This window comes from Ornithodoros turicata, chromosome 2 (genome assembly GCF_037126465.1).
Source record: "Ornithodoros turicata isolate Travis chromosome 2, ASM3712646v1, whole genome shotgun sequence".
NCBI lineage: Eukaryota > Metazoa > Arthropoda > Arachnida > Ixodida > Argasidae > Ornithodoros > Ornithodoros turicata.
Window position 1 is genome coordinate 128,484,341 of NC_088202.1, and position 21,487 is coordinate 128,505,827.

The 21,487-nt window shown below is 45.1% G+C and overlaps 1 protein-coding gene across 2 annotated transcripts in view; it reads left to right on the plus strand.

Moving 5' to 3' along the window:
* LOC135386091 (disintegrin and metalloproteinase domain-containing protein 10-like) overlaps window positions 1–21,487 on the plus strand; it is a 100,177-nt gene that overhangs the window by 3,145 nt on the left and 75,545 nt on the right. For both annotated transcript variants that reach the window (XM_064615818.1, XM_064615819.1), the window contains exon 2: window positions 9,413–9,726. In XM_064615818.1, coding sequence (XP_064471888.1) covers window positions 9,645–9,726 — 82 coding nt within the window. In that variant the 5' untranslated portion in view covers window positions 9,413–9,644. The remainder of the gene's footprint in view (window positions 1–9,412; window positions 9,727–21,487) is intronic.

The following is a 21,487-nucleotide window of genomic DNA, read 5'->3' on the forward strand; positions in this document are numbered from 1 at the left end:
ACATTTTGGGGGGTCACCTCAGTGCTCCTTTAAACCTGGCAGTTTGTGTAATTTCATTGGTATCTGTTATGATGGTTTGAAAGACTGGTTCTTTGCAGTGCAGAAGAAAGTCACGCTCATTTTATGTTGAGGTCAGTGTCTGCGATTAAAACCCTGCTGTGAATGATGAATGCAAACGCACACTCTTAAAAAATGAAGGGAAGGGGGGGGGGCTAGGCTACACTCCCTGCATTCTTAAAAATAAACTTCACCGCATAGCTCGCTTCTAGTCAACCGTCCTCCCGAATGACATCGTTCTGTCCCTAAATTTGTTGAAAATGGGAAGGTACGCTTCCCGTTTTCCCGTAATTTTTTGTGACAATCATGGAGTGCATAAGTGTAACAAAAAAAAAAAGCTGGCACAACTCCCTTTTTTCAGCGAATCATGAGAGACAACGATATCATTCGGGATTATGGTTGGCTAGGAGCGTGCTAGGCAGTGAAGGCCACTTTTAAGGGCAAAGGATGTGTAGCCTAACCTACACTCTTAAAAATGGACTTCACCACATAGCACGCTCCTAGCCAACCATCATCCCGAATGACAACGTTCTCGCCCCTGATTTGTTGAAAACGGGAGGTGGAGCCTATTTTGTGTCATTATGCACGGCACAGAATAGGCTCCACCTCCCGTTTTCAACAAATCGGGAGCGAGAACGTTGTCATTCGGGACGATGGTTGGCTAGGAGCGTGCTATGTGGTGAAGTTCATTTTTAAGAGTGTATGGTCACAAGCTTTGTTATCTTGAGGTACACTGTTAAAACAGGACTTCACCGCATAGCACGCTCTCAGCCAACCATCATTCCGAATGATATCATTCTGTGCCATGATTTGTTGAAAATGGGAGGAGGCGCCTATCTGGGACAGATTATCTTGTCCCAGATAGGCGCCTCCCCCCTGTTTTGAACAAACCATGACACTGAATGATATCATTCGGTATGGTGGTTGGCTAGGAGCGTGCTATGTGGTGAAGCTCTGTTTTAACAGTGTAGCTACCTAGAAGCTTCCTTTCGCTAAATACTAAACGGCATCAAAGACATCATGCTCTGGCACGTCCCCAATATTTGAATAAATAGTATTCGCATGATGTGTCCCAAACTGTGGGTCGCGCGACCCACGGGGGGTGACAGATTTTGTGGGGAGCCGGGAAACGGCTCAGGAACTTGAAAAAAGGACAGCCAATGATGTTCTACACTCTTAACAATGAACTTCACCGCATAGCACGATACTAGCCAACCATAATCTCTAATGATATCGTTATCTGATATGATATCGTACCTGGAGGCATGCGCCTTTTTTGTGACATTTATGCTGTTCATAATTGTCACAAAGAGGGCGTACACCTCCCGTTTCCATGAAATCAGGAGAGATAACGATATCATTCGAGATGATGGTTGGCTAGGAGCGTGCTATGCGGTGAAGTTCATTTCGAAGAGTGTAGGACAGGCTTTGCCCACTACTGCGTCACAGAAAACGTCCAGGCAGCGGACATCGGACTATATATCAACAGTCAAATTAAATGTCAGCGTCAATTGCGTGTATCACTGTTCATGCACCAAAATCGAAAAGATTGTGCCATGACGAAAAATGCGGAGGGCGAGTGGGGTCGCGACGCGGTATATTAGATTTTTGATGGGCTGCTGGACAGCAGGGTTTGAGAAGCACTGGGCTACGCATTTCAAATATTTTCTTTATTTACGCTCGACTCAAATTAAACTGTGAGCATCACATTATCCGATGTGACCGGGAAAAAGAAAAACGGCCTCGATGAATCAGGTGCCAGCCTATTTTGTGCCCATTATGCACGGCACAAAATAGGCTCCTCCTCCCGTTTTCAACAAATCAGGGGCGAGAACGTTGTCATTCGGGATGGTGGTTGGCTAGGGACGTGCTATGTGGTGAAGTTCATTTTTAAGAGTGTAGGCAGGGATTCGAGATTCGGGAATCCGAATCCCAGTGCCCAAAACGGCGAATGGAATCTTTCGAATCCACCAACCACGTTTGTTTGTTTCTTTTTCAAATTGGTGCCTCAGGACGGTCCGCCGAAAGCCTCATTGACCGACGGGCGTTTTCTTGTTTGTTTGCTTACATTGCTCTAGACTGAAACAGTTCAGGTATAGGAACTGTTTCATTACAAGTTTAAAAGTAACATGGTTTTGTTTCTGATATAGTTACTTAGTTTTATGGAAATAATTCAGACTCGAGGACGTATGTATTTCTTGTAGTCGTCGAACAACATGTTAACTAAATTATACGTTTAAGAAGAATATTATACGGGTATATTTTCTCCTGAAACTGCGCTACTATTTAATTTGTTTTATATTAAACAAACGTATCATATTCTGCTTCAAAACACTTTTCACGCTTTTTAAACTCTTTTTAAAGAAAGGATTCGAAAGATTCGAGATTCGTAAGATCCGTGGATTCGCAGAACCTTCCTTGGATTCGGATCCGGATTCGGATTCGTAAAGTTCTGGATTCGTCCCATCTCTAGTAGAAAGGAACGAAGAGCGAGCGGAACGACCAGTGAAACGCGACGCACGCTGCACTGCAACGGCCGGTCTACTCAGTGTACTTTCTCCACTCTACAACGGCTAGTGGAATTCGCCATTAAACAACAAGAACATCACAAGAACATCTTCGGCACGTGACAACAACGAACGGCACTCTGCGAGAAAGTCCGCTTATATAGTGGCCATCTTGATTATGCGGGCTTTCGTGGGCCTGTGTCTTCAGCTCCTGAAATCGTTTTTACCCGATGTACGCTCTTGCGTCAGTCCCTTCTCCCGTGACATGTAGGGAGTTCATTTATGTGCTCAAAGGATTGGCTCGCTCAACTCCCACACGGCATGAGAGCTTATCTACATTTTGCAGAACAGGTTACAGCGATCTTGAGAGGTCCAGCTTCTTCAATGTAGCTTTACGTCGGGTATACTACGATGATCAGTGCTCTGTGAGGACGTTACTAATTGTTTGAGGCACTATTATGTACATCTTGCCAGGGGGGGGGGGGGGGCGGGGGCGGGGGAGGCTTGCTCAGGATTCGGTGAAGCGCTTTTACTGAATTTTGCGAAAATCCTGCCCGTGCAGAATTGCCTGAAACGCATACTTCTCAGTTCGTGCTATATGTCAACTTGTTTAAAGGGGGAATAAAAAGGTATGCACGGTGCACTTTTTTCTAATGCAGTGTGATTCATTTCCTACAGTGACGTTTAGCAAACATTTTTGTGGCAGAAAGGTAGATAATGGATCCAAACCGACCAAATATTCACTGCACTCTTTCGCGCTCATGCCCCGTCCTGCCATGCCCTTGCGACAATAGCCACACGTCATTTTGACGTCGTGCACCATCAACCATTCAAAATGCGGGACTCCTATACATTGATTTTGTTGTAATATCCAGAAGTGAGGTCAATTCTAAATATATTTACACTTGTCAATCCAAAGGCAGCCAGATCAAAGGGTTCCAAAAGCCCACAGTATTCCATTTCATGTGCGCACTATGTTTTCAGCTCTGTATTGCTCCGCGAGGTCACAGCCATGTTCCCCCAAGCGGTTCTCCTCGCACGCCGCTGCTTGTGTCAACGAGGCCAGTCATTGGCTAGGAGACCGAAATCTCCCCCATCTCCAGTGACTGGAATGCAGCTTCGCTACACGTGCGAGACGTGTGACGTAGGTGATCTCCGAGTAGGAAGGAGAGACTCACTCGGATTATAGACCACTTGCACTCCTACGTCATCGATTACGTTTCGCCGCCGCGCAAAGCATGCTGGTGGGCACCTATCAACCTTATCAGCCTTTTCAGCCTATCAGCAGACGCGTTTTTCCCGCTTCTTGCCAACCAGAGCAAAATATAACCTCGAACCGGTCTTCTCGGGACGCCACATGTTTGTAAACAGAAAGTGGTCTATACTCTTTGAATGGCATTGTTTCGCGGTAAAGACGGCCGCTAGAAGTAAATAAATTTCATAATTGGATATCGTGAGCCACGTTCTTTCATAGAGAGTAGTAATTGGAGAATATTCGTGGAGCTGTTTAGTGCCCCTTTAAGACCGTAATTTGCGTCTCGTACCTATGATACGATAATAAACAGCACACTCTTAAAAATGAACTTCACCCCATAGCACGCTCCTAGCCAACCATTATCTCGAATGAAACCGTTATCTGCCCTGATTTGTTGAAAACGGGAGGCGTACGCCTTTTCTGTGACAATTATGAACAGCATAAGTGTCACAGGAAGGCGTACGCCTCCCGTTTTCAACAAATCAGGGCAGATAACGATATCATTCGAGATGATGGTTGGCTAGGAGCGTGCTATGCGGTGAAGTTCATTTTTAAGAGTGCAGGACTTCAGAGATGTGTGTAGCAACACATGAAAGTTTGTGAATCGCGGCCTAAAATGATAAGAACCTATTTTTCAAGACGTCGTATATACCCTTGGTAGAGCCACATAGGTTAGAAAAGGTCCTATGAAGTATTAAATAAACGAAGTGAATATGAACACCATGCATTAGTATTATTAATTTTTTTCTTGTACATGAGTTTATTTCAAATTCAATGTTAGCACCACACTCTTAAAAATGAACTTCACCGCATAGCACGCCCCTAGCCAACCATCATCTCAAATGCTATCGTTATCTGCCCTGATTTGTCGAAAACGGTAGGCGTACGCCTTTTTTGTGACACTTATGCTGTTCATAATTGTCACAAAAAGGCGTACGCCTCCCGTTTTCAACAAATCAGGGCAGATAACGATAGCATTCGAGATAATGGTTGGCTAGAAGCGTGCTATGCGGTGAAGTTCATTTTTAAGAGTGGACGAAGCAACTGTGGCTATGAGCGACGTATAGACGTAGGCAGATGGAGATAGAACAGCAGGAACGAGTGGGGACATGGGGGTCAGTATGAGGCCTGGGCCGACATTGCGTACAGGAGTGTTGTCGCATTCATGTTCACATTCAAGTAACTGCGTGAGTTACCATGACGTGGCTTTCTGGAGGACATTGATGCTGCGCCCATGTTGTAAAATTTAGAGTCATTAAATACGGGGTCAGAGTAATGACACTGAGGAGCAGCGGCGAGCTCACCCGCCATGTTGTGTCACGCGAGTGCAGAGTCCCTACCGCGTATGCGCTGGGAGTCGTATTTAGTGACCTGTATTTGGTGACTCTAGTAAAACTCAAGGCTCATAATAGTATCTCAAGAGCGATTAGTGTCCTGATTTAACATCCACCATGTGTGGTGGAATTTCTCCTTCCTTTTCTTCCCTTACTATATCTGCCACCAATTGAGATTAAACTAAACAAATGTCATCTAAAATCACGGCGGTTGTATAAGTTTGAGCAGTGCAATCTTTTGCGAGTCAGCAGAAATGTTCTGGTGACCGACGGCTCGCGCAAAAGTGGAGGAGATACATGTTCCCCTGCCCTAGCTGTTTTCTTGCCTGGAAACGTCACTGTGTCTCCCGCAGGGCAGAATTTACATGAGTAGAGAGAAGCGCGCTCGAGAAAGCAAGACTGACATTTAATTACTTTTAAAGGCACAGTGAACGTGTTCTTTCGCGCTCTAGCGATAGTTTTATTATTATTTTATTCGCAACAATGCTTTCAAATGGTTTTCTGCACGTTACTGTTTATTTTGCATTTCAAACTACAGGGTTACTCACCAGGTTGCATTTAATTAAACCGACCCGAGGCTGCTAGAAGGAAGCTGTACACTCTAACAAAAAAAAAAAAAGAAAAAAAAAGAGAGTAATTTTACTCCTTTTGGGGTCTAAATGCATTGCCACAAAAAATAGTCCCCTTCGGGAGTAAATGAATGTCACAGAGCCGAGACTGCATTTCATGCTCTGTTCTAACAGTTCCAGGTACATAATTCGTGTGCATGCATGAAAATGCTTTGAATCCAACCGTCAACCGCGATATATCGAGTGATATAAAATCTTGCGGCATACACAGGGCCAGGGTGTCGGAGCGAACCGAAAACCGGAACCGAAAACCGAAAAAAAAAACGCTATTTTAGTGCGAACCGGAACGGAATCGAAACCGTATACGTTTTTTTCGTTCAGGAGGGAAACCGAAAAATATATTTAACGGTTTTCGGTCCAAGAAAAAACTTCGCCGGTTTGGACTACCGATAGGCGAATGAAACAGACGTCGTGTGCTCTGAAGTCATGTCATGGATACTATACGAGGGTTACAGATGTCAGTATACTATGACCCTTAGGATCCCATTGTAATGGTTTATCGTTCGCGCACGCACACAGACTTAGAGGTGCATGTGACTCTCTAGCAATGTGCCGTAGTGTTCGTTTTAATTTGACCCCCCAAACTCTCCTCAACTAAACAGCGATCCAAGGGGGCTGCATAACGGCTTCTCTATCGGTAATGTCGCGCAACGCGTCCCTTGTTTGAGAGCAGCTAAGTTGAATACATTTACGTATACGCGAGGGCAAGCCCATGCGAAGTGGCAACTCTTTTGTGGACAGGACACGAAGAAAATAAAACGGAGCCGTCGAGCGCGTTTGTGAGTGAAGGTGTTCCTCGATTTGCGTTGTACTCGTGCGGTGGTGCTTGCTGGTTAGACAGTAGCAACAGACATTCGGATGGGACGCGATCGCTCCAACCCAGCAAGAAAGTACTTTACGTATGACATCACGACAAACAAGTCCGTTTGTAGCATGTGCTTCAAGAAAGTAAAAAGCCTATTGGAACAGACAGTAACCTACAGGAACCAGGAGCTACCAATTTCACAGCTGCCTATTAATGTTAAATAATACGTGTGCGGAATAAACGGGTTTACATTTTGTAACATTGATTTTTTTTTCTGGGGGTGAATATTCCCAGCAGGAGCGGAACCGGTTAAAACCGGTATGAACCGTTATTTTTTTGCTCCGGAGCAGAACCGGTACCGGATCGTTTATGATGTAACCGGAACGAAAACCGTAACGAAAAACGTTTCGGTTCGACACCCTGCACAGGGCACAGTTGGCGAAGAAAGAAGCACTAACTGTTTCTTACTCTGTGCGGGTGAAATTTCTCAGTTTGGCTGAGTCATAAAGCCGTATGCCATCAAATCGACCAAGAGCACATATTTACGTAGACTGTTGCATTCGGAAGACCATTTGCGAAGTTCAGTGACTGTTTGCTGTCATGGGGAGTAAATGTCGGGGTTAGGGGACTAAAATAGGAAGTAATTGCAGTCTAGGAGACTAGAAGCTGTAATTACTCACTATTTTACTCCTTTTTTTTTTCTTCTTAGAGTGTAGCTATCGCAGTGGAGAGGCCGTCTCGTTCTAAACAGGGGCATCAAGCTCAAATCGATGGCGGTAATTACCGTAAAATAAAACCCACCAAAAACAGGAGCGGTGTGGTTATTATGAAGCCGGACGGTGTGTACAGAGTTCATTATTGAGAAACGCCACTTGACACGCCAAAAGAAATAAACAAGCTGTCTTTCAAATCGGGTACAGAACATACATGACAAAAGCGATTCGAGAAAGAATTCAGGGTGTCTACTAAACTGCAACCTTCAAATTCCCTGACTTTTCCAGGTTTTCACCGACTATATAGCAAGCCAATTCCCTGACCAAAACGAAAGAGAACTAGGTGACTGCTGCTACATTTTGATACAGATCATTCATAAAATAGATCATTTATTGAGCAATTAGTAAGAGTGCCCTACTTTTCTGCCTCTGAGCTTGTCGTATTGGCGAATGCTACTCGCGGCAACGCTTGCTGCGGCGTGACTGCTCAACCACTCATCAGCACTCGCAATTCACTGCACTTCGTGACGACACTTGTCCGCGATTTTTCCTGACTTCAGCTGCCTTTTTGGCAAATTCCCTGACAATCCCCTGACTTTTCCAGTCGCATCAAACTTCCCTGACAATTCCCTGTTTTCCAGGTTGGTAGACACCCCGAAGATGCATAGTCCTTTACAAACGATTATGACAATGTCCTGGAGCACTGGAGTTTTCTGCTATTTACACCCAATTGTTGCCTTTGCTTACAGTTTGAAGTTTGAAAAATAAGTGGAAAAATAGAGAGAACTAGCTAGCTGACATCATTGACAATGAATGGCTTCGGTGAATCGCTTGCTACTTTATCGTCACTCCTAAAAATTAAAATACGATGGCCTATGAACATAACTGTTCCGTCGCTGTTTTTTCTTAGTGTGATAATTAAGGTGAACCCATTCTAATCCTCACACTAATTACGGCAGTAACAACAACAACTTTATTTAAATGACGATGAGTGGGGAGTTTCATCGGCACGGGCGATACGCTACCCCATTACTGGCATACCAAAGTGCACGCGAAGACCAGGTTGCAGTGTCCATAACCTAGTGAGGCTCATGAGCCATAAGACAGAAAAGTGCTCACATGCGGAAGTTTTGCCTATCATGGACAGGGGCAGCAGTACTACGGGCGAAGCTAAAACCTATGCCCGATAAATCCGGTTTTATTCCTAATTCTTCATGAATTTTTTTAGAGGGATATATAGCTCACCTGTATTTGGTGGTCAAGGGTCCGTGGGTCACAAGATATGTTACTCACGATTTAAACCTGTGTTAAATAGTCTCTGCTTTCAAAATCAGGTGAAAGTCACGTCAACGGTATCCACCAGGTGACCAGTTGTAACTGGTTCTCTCTCGTTAAAGGATCGCTCGTTCAGAAAAAAAAAAATGATTGAAGTTACTCGAGTGATTTTATTAATATTCTCAAATATTTTCTTCGCGGGTCTCCAGCGACGTCGCATCCCGAATTATTAGTCGCCCACTCTTTCTGCCGGAAAAAGTGGCCTTTGTCTATACAAGGAGCGGACTGAGATTTGTGGACATTTTGAATTCTTCCAGTATGTTCCGCCTCGTCATATCTTCTCCTTTTTCAATTCGGTCGTGGCACGCCATTTCTCTAACAGATCACTTCGTCGCTGTGGAGCCGGCATAAAAGGAGCAGTACATTAGGGAACGCTCTAATTTTTCTGTTACAGGAGAAGTATGTCTGTGTGTTGTTTTTAGGTGCTAGCGCAGTTTTTTCCCCCGCTTATTGTACGCTTTGGTTTGGTTTAGAGGAAGAAGAAATAGGACGGAACATTGTACGCTTCTGTTTTGAATTAAGTCTTGAGCCAATTTGTTTTGACCATCACATGGGTCCGGGTTTCATCTATAAGCAAGTAAAAGAGTTGCCTGTAAAGTTGCCGAGTTTCGTGTGAATCTACTCTAATTATCTCTACCCACTTTTTAACTGCCGTCAACCGAAAGTAAATACAACATTTCAACTTTTCAGAAGTGGCGTACAACGTACTTGGACTGCGAACCACTTAATAACCCCCCCCCCCCCTCTCTCTCTCTCTTTATTCGTTTTTTATTGCAGCCTTAGCGAGAGGAGCGCGCGTCCGAGTACAGGCAGAGAATCTCGGGTTGAGTCAGAAGGAAAGCCCAGCAGTGCGGCGGTAGCCATGACGCTACGATGATGGGCTGGTGCTCGGGCTGCGGCGAGTGGCTCAGCACCGGAGAAGGCTCCTGACCGCACCTTATGGAGCGTTGGCGTGGCCACCATCAGGCCATGGCTGCAGCAGGACGTTGCAGCAGCTGCTGAGGGCACCATGCGCGGCTCCCCGCAGGGCCTGCGCAGCGGCGTCCTCCTCTCCTGCCTTTTCTTGGCCTGCCTAGGTACCCTCTGCTCAGGTGAGCGTGACGAGTGTTGATTTCGTGTTTGGTAGGAAACTAAACCGCATAGGGACATGTCAGAGCATGCTCACCTCATGTTACGATCCTCGCAATAACGAAGGCTGGTAGATCAATGAAGTCGTACGGTACGCTTCGTCCCCCCCCCCCAACAGATAAATACACCACCAGTTTGTACGGTCAGAACTCAGTAGCTCGTGTACGGCAATTCTTACCCCCCCCCCCCCCTCAGCTTGTTCGTAACTCACACGTCACGTTCGTCAAGTCACGCTTGGACCATTATCATTTCGCCTGGCCCCTGGCGATGGAATGTCGCATGTCGTTTTCTATAGTTGCATATAAATACGCATACAGCCGAAGGCATTCATGCGTATTAACTTTTCATACATGTCTTGCCAGCCCTGAGCGAAACTGCAGACTCATTGTGTGTTTGACAAAATGATGTTCGTCGTTGTCGCTCATGCTCGAGTCTGGCCTATTGAAATGGAGAGTCTTTTGTGATTATCACGGAATCGAAAACTGTACCACACCGTCGGCCACAGATACGCATCGACTATGCTGAGCCCGAGAACAATGATCATTAATAACGTTGTGAAAGGGGCGAAGAACATAGCTTCGAACCACAAAGGGCGACCTATCACGATGTTGCGATCGGGATCACCGGGCTGATAATTTAATAGACGGTGGCGCCAGTGAGGAGGTATCTCATTACAAGAGAGGCCCAGAATGGCCGAGAATTACTCTCGGCCTAACGTCACCTCCTTAATGGCACGGCAGTTGATTACGTCGCTACGGTTCAATGGTTTCCAAGCTCTCCCTTCGCTGTAATGCCATACGCCGATTCCATGCCCCGTTTGTGCAGGTGAACCGCTTCATCATAACTCATCATCCTGGAGGTGACAGAGTCGTCAAACTTCCGAATGGGTGGATGAATGAGAAGAAGAATGAAATGTCGAGGGAGATTGCATATATTGAAGTTCGCGAACTTTGCATGCTTGTATATCTATATACACGTCTGAAAAATTGAAAAGTGCAGTTGCACAGGGGCGTGAAAAAAATAGAACTTAAAAAAAAAATTAAAGAAACAAAAATAAATAAATAAAAACAATAAAGGTGTCGCCCTAAAGCGCGCGCCTTAAGATCTCCCACTTTCGGCATCCTCTGCTTGTTTCTTTTTCTTTTGGTTTGTTTGATTGTAATATTTTATCAATAACAGCGCAACATTCGATCGATCTCGCGCGGAGTGGAAGTAATGGGTCCGCCATTATTAATGCACAGTGTAGTTTACACACAACAGAAAAATTAAATTAAAAAATCGAAACGCAAAATCATTCGGCATGCAAAAGAGAACAGAATGATTCTGACTTTGTCGTGACTAAATCCTCATTTTTTTTCCCCTTCAATATCACATCACAGAATTATTCAAAAAACAAAGAAAGAGGAAGCTGCACTTGGGCCTGTAGAATGCCTAGCTGACCCAGTCAGAGCATATAGGCAACGAACCGCAGGTCTAAAATTACATGCTCCTTTCATGTTCAGGGAGACGGTGCTCCACATGTTAATGCCTCGAAACCCTACACATCTTCATCGATTCCCGTAGTTAACTTTCCGTCGCTCAATGGCTCTCCCAATAGCAGACCTTTGTTCACCTCGCAGTGAACGCGCGATGAAAGGGGAGCTACGAGCACTGAAGATCAATAAAGCCGCGCGTTGTGTAACAATGTAATCAAATGGAAGCGTTCTCAAGTTCCGAAAGAGGTACCTTAAAGGGTAGAGGGGAGGTGTTCTTGAATGTGAATGTACGTAGACGCCTTTTCTGCAACACACATACGGGGAGGAGGGGGAGCGATGTTTAAAAAACGTTGTGTACCGCACCGTACCGACAATAAAGGCAAATAACATGCTGAGTCATCTCTTACGGGGACTATCGCATTCGGAAAGGTGTGCGTGAGACTGATACGGTACACTGTTAAAACAGAACTTCACCACATAGGACGCTCATAGCCAACCATCATTCCGGATAATATCATTCCGTATATTGATTTGTTGAAAATGGGAGGAGGCGCTTATCTGGGACACATTATGCATGTCCCAGATAGGCGTCTCCCCCCCTGTTTTGAACAAATCAGGACACAGAATGATATCATTCGGAATGGTGGTTGGCTAGGAGCGTGCTATGTGGTGAAGTTCTCTTCATTATAATGTTCGACATGGTTTCACAGTCTAGCTTCTCTTCCGAAAACAGCTTACTTGTTAAATAAACGAGTTTTAAAGATTCGCACTCCTTCAGCTAAGCCAAAATGACGTAAGCCCGGCCCACGAATGGGACCGCGGCGCAGGTGATTGTCTCCGAGGTCTTCTGCTTCGCGTGCGCACCGCAACATACTAAGTAGAAAAGACCTCGGTAAATACGCCAACTTTCGCTTACACATGTGAATGCTGACATGACTATGTTCCATGGAACACGGTGTTACGTTCCCTGTACAAACACGTACGACGCTAACCAACATTCCATGAGCCGATCTCAGACCTCTCTACGTACGCGACCTGGGGATGCCATCACTCCTGCCCGGCGGCCGGACGCCAAAGTCTCTCTCCCTGATTGGTCTTGTCCAAGTGACGTTTCCAGAGAGGGAATTCCGGAGTGCTCTCAACATCCGTCGTCTGCTCTTGCCATGCATTACAGCAAATTGCACAGAAACAACTCCACTAATTCGCATTGGATTTTCGGTGCCATTGTCGATAACGACGATGACGATGTCATCGGTGATGAACGAGGAGTAGAATTGCATTGTACTTTCAGAATCGAGTTGCAGACACATATGTGTGTCACAGAGGCGGATCCAGGATCATTTTTAAAAGATACAAAGGGGGTTAAAAGATACAAAGATACAAATTGAAACTCTATGTAACGTCAGAAATTGAGTGGGTTCAGGAGGTCCCAAGTTATTCAGGGTAAACATAAAATGCAACTATCTGCAACGTTGTCAACCTGCTTTCCAAGTTTTACGGCAAGCGGGTGGGTGTATAGACGGGCAGAAAACCGGCACTGGGAATCCCGAAACTCACGCGGCTCTGACGTCACGGAAGGTGTCTCCACCAGAGAGGAAGCGCGAGAGAGGTCACGTGCTCACGACTACCAATGAGGATGTCCGGAGCTGTGATGTCAGAGCTTGTCGAGTACGTGCGTTCTCGCCAAATACGACACGTACAAAAATCGTTATTTCTTACTCCTTGCTCTCGTGTGCTCCTTACTCGAAGGCACCTGGAACGAAGGCATCGAATATCGATCAAAGCGTAGTTCCTTTTACTCAGCAGTTGACGGTAACACACGTCACACTCTTACGTAAAAGAATGTTCGCATAATGTAATGAACGCCATCTATCAAACTGTCACAGCCCATTTAAGGGGAGTTTATTCGATTCACACCACGGTAACGCTCATTACACGTGCCCTGCATAAAGGCACCTGACATCTAGATATGTCATATGTACAATACTTATACGTCTTCTGTCTTCGTGAGTGACACTTCCGATGTTTTCCGGGACATCGTCGATCATTAAGAGTGGCGAGGTTGGAGCGTGCTCGGCACGTAACGCCCGTTGACCGAAACGAAGTCTCCGCACCAAAATGTTCGTTCTCGTGCACTAAAGTGTCCTGTTACGGAAGTTCAGGATGCATTTCACTCGTTCAAGTTCAGCGCTCTTTCCATTGGATATAATTTCTAGTCGTGGAGATGACGAATATGTACAGACAGGCCCAAAAAGGCAGTATTAAACCAGGGGACGAAACTGCGAAAAACAAGCGAAAGAAGCGCTCCGGTTAACGAGGTCCGCACTTGCACTTTGCTGCCACAGGAATTCTTATCGAGAAAATAAATGATTCCGAAGGAACAAGTGTCAAACAACAAGCCTGATCGCATACCGCCGTCTTCCCCTTCCACTCTCTATCGAGTGAGAATCACGAAGCGTCGATTTGGCATCTTTCTTTCTTTCTTCCGGTGTCCCAGATGATAAGCAAACTGCGCCGCGGAATGTAGCGAACCTAGGCCGCAGAAAGTTTTTTCAAAGTTCTCGAAACCACATTATTTTTGCCGGGAGGAGCATGGCATTGTTTGGTTCGTAGAAAAAAAACACGAGGAGAAGAGAGTATCGCCATAATCGCCATTCGCCATTTTTCAATGCTCCAGATTCTCTATTGTTGAGGTCGTGGGTCACGTTATTCTTGTTTGCGGTCATTTCGTGTGCCCTATCACGAAGAAAATGTGAAGATGGAATGAGGCAATGCGAAAACAAAAGAGGACGTAATCAGTTATTTCACTGGGTGAAGGAATGTACCATGCAAGCACGACAAGTCAACACCACGCACAGTAAACGAGGCTCGCTCTCTACTCAAAGCCACATCGACATAACTACACGCTAGGCACGAGAAGAAACTTCATGGAATTTTGAATGTCGGAAAAGAAAAAAAAAACTTATTTCGTTTATTTATTTACTTATTTGCATATACTGCAACCTCACTAGAGGTGTCGTTGTGCGTTTCTTGTTCAGAAAAAATTTGAAAAGAAAAGAAAAAAAAAGGAAAGAGCTTGGCACCACCGGACATATTTAGTATTCTGCGAAGGGCAACATTTCCCGGGGCTTGAGGGGTAATGGAAGAATAGTGGACAGTACAGACTCAAAACCAGCAGCGAACGCCTTGCCTCATTGCCTCAAACAGACACAAAACCAGCAATGAGGCAATGCGTTCACTGCCGGTTTTGAGTGTGTGCTGTTCACTTCATCATCATCCTCTTCATGGTCCACTTCATCATCACGTCGTCTCTGTGCTTCCGGGTCTCCTCAGACTCGAGGAAATATTATCCTTCTCACGTGTGTGTCAGTCACCTTGCATTCTCCTACTTTATTCATACACTTATCCCCTAACATCACAGGTAATTCAAAACAAAGGTAGTCTTTTTCTTTTCTTTTTTTTTATGATGGAGTCGAAACATTTCGCATCCAGCGACATCGACTCGAAGAGCGGCGTCATTTTGAGTCGGTAACGTTCGGCGTGTAAACATTTTCCTGTGCACTGCTCGGAGCACGAAGAGCAGTGCACGTGTGCACAAGTCTCTGCCCGCGTTCCCTGAGACTGTAGACTGAGACTGAGACCAGTATGGCCGCAAGAAGCAGGATGCTTACCAGGACAGCGGATGCCTCGTAGGGTATTACGAAAGCCCTGCGCCACTTTACAGTACTTGCAGACAGACTTGTACGCATTTGGAGTATTGTATTTGAGATACTGTATTTTAAATACAATTTGCGGTATTTTGGTACTCTACTCAATACTTTTTGTTTTGTGCATTTGTACTCTATTTAAAATACATTTCATTGTATTTTCTACTCAATACTCTAATTACATATTTTGGATCTCCCTCTCAAACTTTCTGTGTCTCGTCTTTCCATTATCTTGCTTGTTCGGTGGAAATTTCCTGAGTCCCTCGGATTTGACCCGGATAGTGAGTCCAGACCCAAACATTGGCCCCCCTTTGAAGTCTCCATTTAGAGATCTTGCCCCGTGTGTACTATTATGTGTGCATTGAAGCGGTGACGCCGAATTCTGACCTCGCCGATCAGGGACCTGCTAGAAGTTTGCTTTGTTCTGGGGCACATATACTTAGTGGAGCTATGTGGTATCCCTTTGACATCTTTTTGACTTCTGTATAGATGAAACCCATGACACAGCGGCTGCTAGCGTAGTGCGCGGGGTGTAGGTGATTCATGTGATATAGCGGCGACTTGCCGCATTGACCAGTGACCGGTGATTTTTTGCGTCCAAGGATAACTAGTATCTTAATTGTATTTCAAATACTTTTTGAAGTATTTTGTACTCTATCTCAATTACTTTAATTTCCATGTATTTATACTCTATCGTAATTTCATTATAACGTTAGTATTTATTGTCTTATCTAAAATACATTTTTAAGTATCTTGTACAGGTCTGCTTGCAGACTGGTCGCCTTTTACATCGACGATTCGAACACAGCAACATTTTCCCAAGCGTCCCGCGGACGAACCACTTCGCAAATTTCGCACCAAACCACACCAAAGTTCGCAATACTCACCGGAGAAATGCACAAAAACACGCAAATGCCAACCGAAAATTACGACGGTCATTTTTCGCTGCTTCGCGCGGAGGTACTGTCAGGGACACTTCTAACTTTCTACTCGTTTCAGTGGTCTCGCTCCGATAAGCGCCACGCTAGCGGGCAAGGTCGCAAACAAAAAGTGGACTCGTCCGGGGGTGGCCGGGTGCCGACGAAGTATCGCATTGCCGCACGAAGGTGTTGCAAAGAACGTGTAGAAACAGTATAGAAAATCGTAATAAAAGTAAAGCACACTGTGTGAGAGGGAATTATATCACTATCTTAATCTGGTTGTAACGTGCCGTACGCTGTTTTGTAAGGAGCAAGAAGATCGCGCTTTGTTATCGCGTCTGCTTTCCCTTGTTACGTTTTTCTTTATCGCTTTTTACTTGGTCCTTTAAACGCCTTCGTGCGGCAATGCGATACCTTGTCGGCACCCGGCCACCCCAGGACGAGTCCACTTTTTGTTTCCGACCTTGGCCGCTAGCGTAGCGCTTATCGGAGCGAGGCCACGGAAACGAGTAGAAAGTTAGAAGTGTCCCTGACAGTACGTTATTGCCTTATGAAAACGACACCTAAACTGACAGCGTATTATGGGATGATACAGTAAAAGAAATATCGTTCGGAAAATTTGTAAGCTGTTTTCCAATTTGAGTTCAACGAAAGAATACGAACAAAAAAAGTTTTTTATTTGTTATTTTTCCTTATTCTTTCGGACAACTCTAGTCACAAGTGATTATGAAAGGATCCTATTCTTTGGCGAGACCCCAGAGAGTTGCTAGGTGTATGCGACCGTGCGCATTCATCCATTATGGCTGAAGTCGGTAGCAGTGGCACGTTCACAGGGGAGTGAGTATCGACTTTTTCTCCCTTCGTCTCCGTCATTCGTTTAAACTTTAAATTTACCGGTGTCCTTCACATATGTAAAATTGCGTTGTTACGTAAAACTCGCTGCGCCTTGTAGGAGGGGCACATTGCGCTAGCAGACTGCACCGCAATTGGATCTGATGGGATCGCAATTTAGGAAGAGGAGGCAGGCCTTCTTTAATTCAAGATGCAGACGGGATGATCGAGGACAAGATTCAGTGCCATCTCTTTTCTCGCTTTTTAAGAACAGCAAATGATGAGATGCTGTTCACTACGGATTTCACCGAAGCATCACGTCACGTGGCACTTGTACAGGCGTGTGGCACGTGAAGAATGTGCAAATTAATCATGGCCGTTGGTTCGAGCTGTTGCTAGAATACTTGATGGTAGCTGGTGGTTTCTTGCACTCTTCACGTAGAAAAGGTTGCAGTTTAGAGTAGCAAAAGATGTAAGAAGCAGATAAGTAAAATCTAAATTCCAGGAGGAATTAGCCCGAAACGAATCAAGACTAAATAAAATTAGAAGGACCTTCACACAAAAGTCATTGTGATATCAGGTTTCGGTACATCACTGTCATTGCAAATCTTCAACAACAACAACAAAAAAAAAAAAAAAAGAACAAGAAAAGAAACCACAACGCTTTTCCGGCCAAATAAAACTCGTTCGTGGCAAACATTAGATTAGATTACGTTTTGGTTTGCATTTTTCATAGATCCGTAACTCTTAAGAAAGAACAGACAAAAGGAGCACAACTCATCAGTGTCCTCCCGATGTCCCGATGTCCGACCACGCGAAATCATGGATCAAAGAAGCATTTTATCTTTTGCTTGTCTGCCTTCGAAGGGTACTTCACCGCGCATATTGGGATTACGACGGGGAAGCTCGCTTTCTGAAGCGCGGTGACCGACAGCACTTATTCTGTAATATCGAATAACGTAGTAGAATTTCTACGGATTCCTGCCGACCTCATTTGTTCAACTCGTACGCAATTCTCGTCAGCAATTCACATAATTGAAACGCTTTTTCACCAAACGCAAGCAAAACGACAAACAAAACCCGAAACCCACACAGTTTTGAAGTTTGTTTTACCACGGCCGCTCGATGGAAACTGAGTACACAGTTTCCATCGAGCGGCCGTGGTTTTACAGTGCTCGCCCCCCGCCGAGCACAGCGACGCATACATTGTTTACTGCCTTCTATTTCTTGCCTTCCTGCGGCGCTCTAGCCTTTGAAACATTTCCGTATTACCATTCGCGCATAAGAACGTTAGGTTCCTCTATCTTCCACAATCATCGTCTGTTCCTTTTACTCTGCGCAAGTAGTTTTCTTGACTGTCAGAAAGACGGCAAAGAGGGAAAGCATCCGTCAAGACGGCGAGCATTATGGTGAGCTGCATGTGGTCTCATCGCAGCCACTTCCGATACGTTGGCAAATTCTAAATGGGATTTATCGATTTACGTGGGGGAGCGAGAGGTTTTCCTTCTCTCTCTGACGAAGTCACGTCTGTTTGGCTGCCATCAGGCTTAACCTCGCTTTCAATTATGGAAGAACTCTTGCTCAATTTGCTGCAGCTGATATTTCACGTAGTGTCGGTGGAAGCAGGGAGTCCGTCGATTGGGATTTACGTATTTACGTTGTAAAGCGCGAAAACAACATTGCTAGCGCTCGGTGGGTGCGCGACGCTAAAAATTGATGGCGGCTAAATCACCGACCGGTAAAGGCTATAAAAAAACTGGGAATCACTTCTTGTTCCTTATGAGCTATGTCTGAATTGGTGAGACTGTCCTACTAACCTACGTCACAGTGCTAGAAACTGAAAAGCATTTCCAATTGTTCCGCGGCTAGTCCTTCATTGAAATATAACGATAACACATGTGCGAGATCGAGCATGATAGGATATTCAATATTCGTAGTCATTGATGGCGTCGACAAGGAATTATACGAAAGCAAAAAAGAAAAAAGAAAAACGCACTCAAGTGTTTCCAGGAGTTAGGTTATCTTCTATACTACGATAAAACTCAAGAAGCCGCAGGGGTATCTCTCTGCCAGCGAAGAATGTAGTCCGCACATTGAGAGCGAGGCATACCAGAAGAAGGCGGATGCCGGGCAGGGCGAGGAAGGCGGTTGAGGTGTTCTGTTAACACTAATATTTGTTTTACTTGTTTACTGGAAAAACATATTCCAAATCTTCAGGTACCATCACACTGGTGTAGGAAGAGATTAGAGAGAGAGACCCTGAAATTCCAGAACGTCATTACAATGACCTCCGTTAGGGTTGCCACCTTTCGTAGTGCAAAATACCGGCTGAGGGAGAGGAGGTGGTATAGAGGGAAAGGGGAAATGCCCACGGGAAAGGGAAAATGGGTTAGGGGTGGATGAGGACACACAGAGACAGAGAGATAATACGAGGAAACATAAGTTCCTGTGTGTGGCTGGATCATTGATGTTAGAAATTGCTATAAACAGGCATGAACGGTACACTGGATCGTATTGGAGCAACCGGATTGTTATTTACTCTGAAAAACGCATCGATGCACACAAACCTTTCTTTGCAGGAGGAGATCTCATGATGGTTGTATACGGCCTAAGTTCTATCTGGCTCGACACAACCACCAATAGCTTTGCACAACCACTGATCTTGTCCCCTCCGAACACAAGACTTGATGAATAACAATGATAATAATAATAATAATAATGAATAAATAAGAAAACGAAGGAAACTGACTGCGGAGTTGGGACTTTGCTCCAGATTTATTCAAGCTGTAGTGGAATGTTGAAGCAAAAACCTCGCAAAAGCCCTTGTGAAAAGGTATTGAGCAACAAATACCGGCAAAACGCTGCCGGTATCACCTTCCTACCGGCAACCGGCAGAGCGAGCAAATAACCGGCCTTGCCGGTATAATACCGGCCTGGTGGCAACCCTACCTTCGCTTGCTATAGTAGAAGTAGAACATAGCCCAACAAAGGCTGACTGCACCAGGGGCTTGACTTGGGGCAGAACATCTAAAAGATAAGCTAATATCTGCCGGAAAAATAATCAATTACTGAGTAATCGATTACTCAGAAAAGTAATTGATTACTCGAAAAATTACTTTGACAGTAAAGTAACTGATTACTCGAAGAATTACTCAGAAAAGTAATTGATTACAAGTAACGCAATTACTAGTAACGCGTTATGCACAACTGGTGGCATACTACGTTTTTGGTGACGCTAGATGATATGAAGCGATCGCTTTAGATAGTTAAGAATTCCGATGTACCACCTTCCGTGCAAGTAGGTGTTGGTATAATGCTGGGTGCATAGACGAACGTAGTGATGCACTGTCTCTTGCGCCCTTAGTACATCCAGATGAAGTTATCTGCCCTCTGCTATAGTTAGTGAATTGGAACACAGGACGCGCCAGGGTAAAATTTTTAACTTTTTGATAAGGACACGTTGCACCATCCTCTCTGACGTACCGCTTATATAATCTGCAGAATGAGCCCCTATGCATGGTCAGCAGGGACGTTGTCAACATTCCCCGGTATGAGCCCGTAATATACCGCAGAATGTTGACTCCCTTTGAGGAGCTTCATATAAGCAGTTCATGAGAACCGCGTATCGATTACTACTACAGAGTGATGAGACATGCTCTTTATTGGCTGGCAGCGAGCCTTTTTCCGCTAAAGGGAAGAAACACCGTCTTCTCTGCTGATATGTTCATGGCCCAGTGCGTTAAGAAGGAAATCTGTGCCATCTAACGCATTCTAGAGACGGTGTCGCAAAGCAGGCACTTGTTTTCCAGAGGTCTATAGACATAAGTCGTCAGCGTATACACACTATGTGCATGTTATCAGGCTACCGTTGTGGTATAGGTTCGCCGTGACCACGTTAAAAAGCCGAGGACTCAGCAGGCCTCTCCGTCATGACTGTCACTACCTCTGTCTTCTGTCGGCACGCACACTGACCGGCATCTGGGAGTCTGCGATCCAGCGCAGGGACCGACCTTGGATCCCGCGGTTGTACATGTTTGTACATGTACATGGTTGTACATGGTTGTACACGCTGAGCGAGTCGTACGCTCTAAACACTAAACTACAGCTCGCCGTAAGTAAATCTTGCTTTCAACGTTGCCTTTCCACTCCACTTTAAGTCCGAGCTGCAATGCGAAAGTATAAGAAGTGGCGAAGAAATTGCACCTACTCATATTTCTGCATAACCGAGATTCAGAGGAAAGAAAAGAGAATGAACGTGAAAGAGAACGAAAAAGACCAAAAAGAAGAAGAAGAAGAAGAAAAAAAGAAAAAGAACGAAGCTAGCGGCGTCTATAGCCAGCTTGAGAGAAATGTCCTTGCGCAGGCATTATAAAGCTTGAGGCGTTGCCATGCGACCAGCACTAGTGAAAAATGCATTAGTCCTAGGGTTTCATTAGGAGCGGGTCGGCGAGGATCACGTCGTACCCTATACTGCATGCTGTTCTATTCATACGGCAGAAGAATTACGTTCCTGCTGCTCGAAGAATATGCTATGACTTTTCTAATACCGGCTTTGCATGCCTGGACTTTGTACTATAGCGATGCTGACGCACATGAGTGTGCACAGTAATGAGTGTGCGATAGCAGAGGAGAATAAGGCAATTCGGAACGAGGGGGAGTTTTCGATATTGAGATTTCTCAGCAACGGTCGAAGCTCACAGGCGTGCTTCCTGCTCAGGGACGTAAGATCTTCAATATCGGCTAAAAGGAACGTTGAATTTCCTTAAGTCCATCACGCATTCAGCTGCAGAT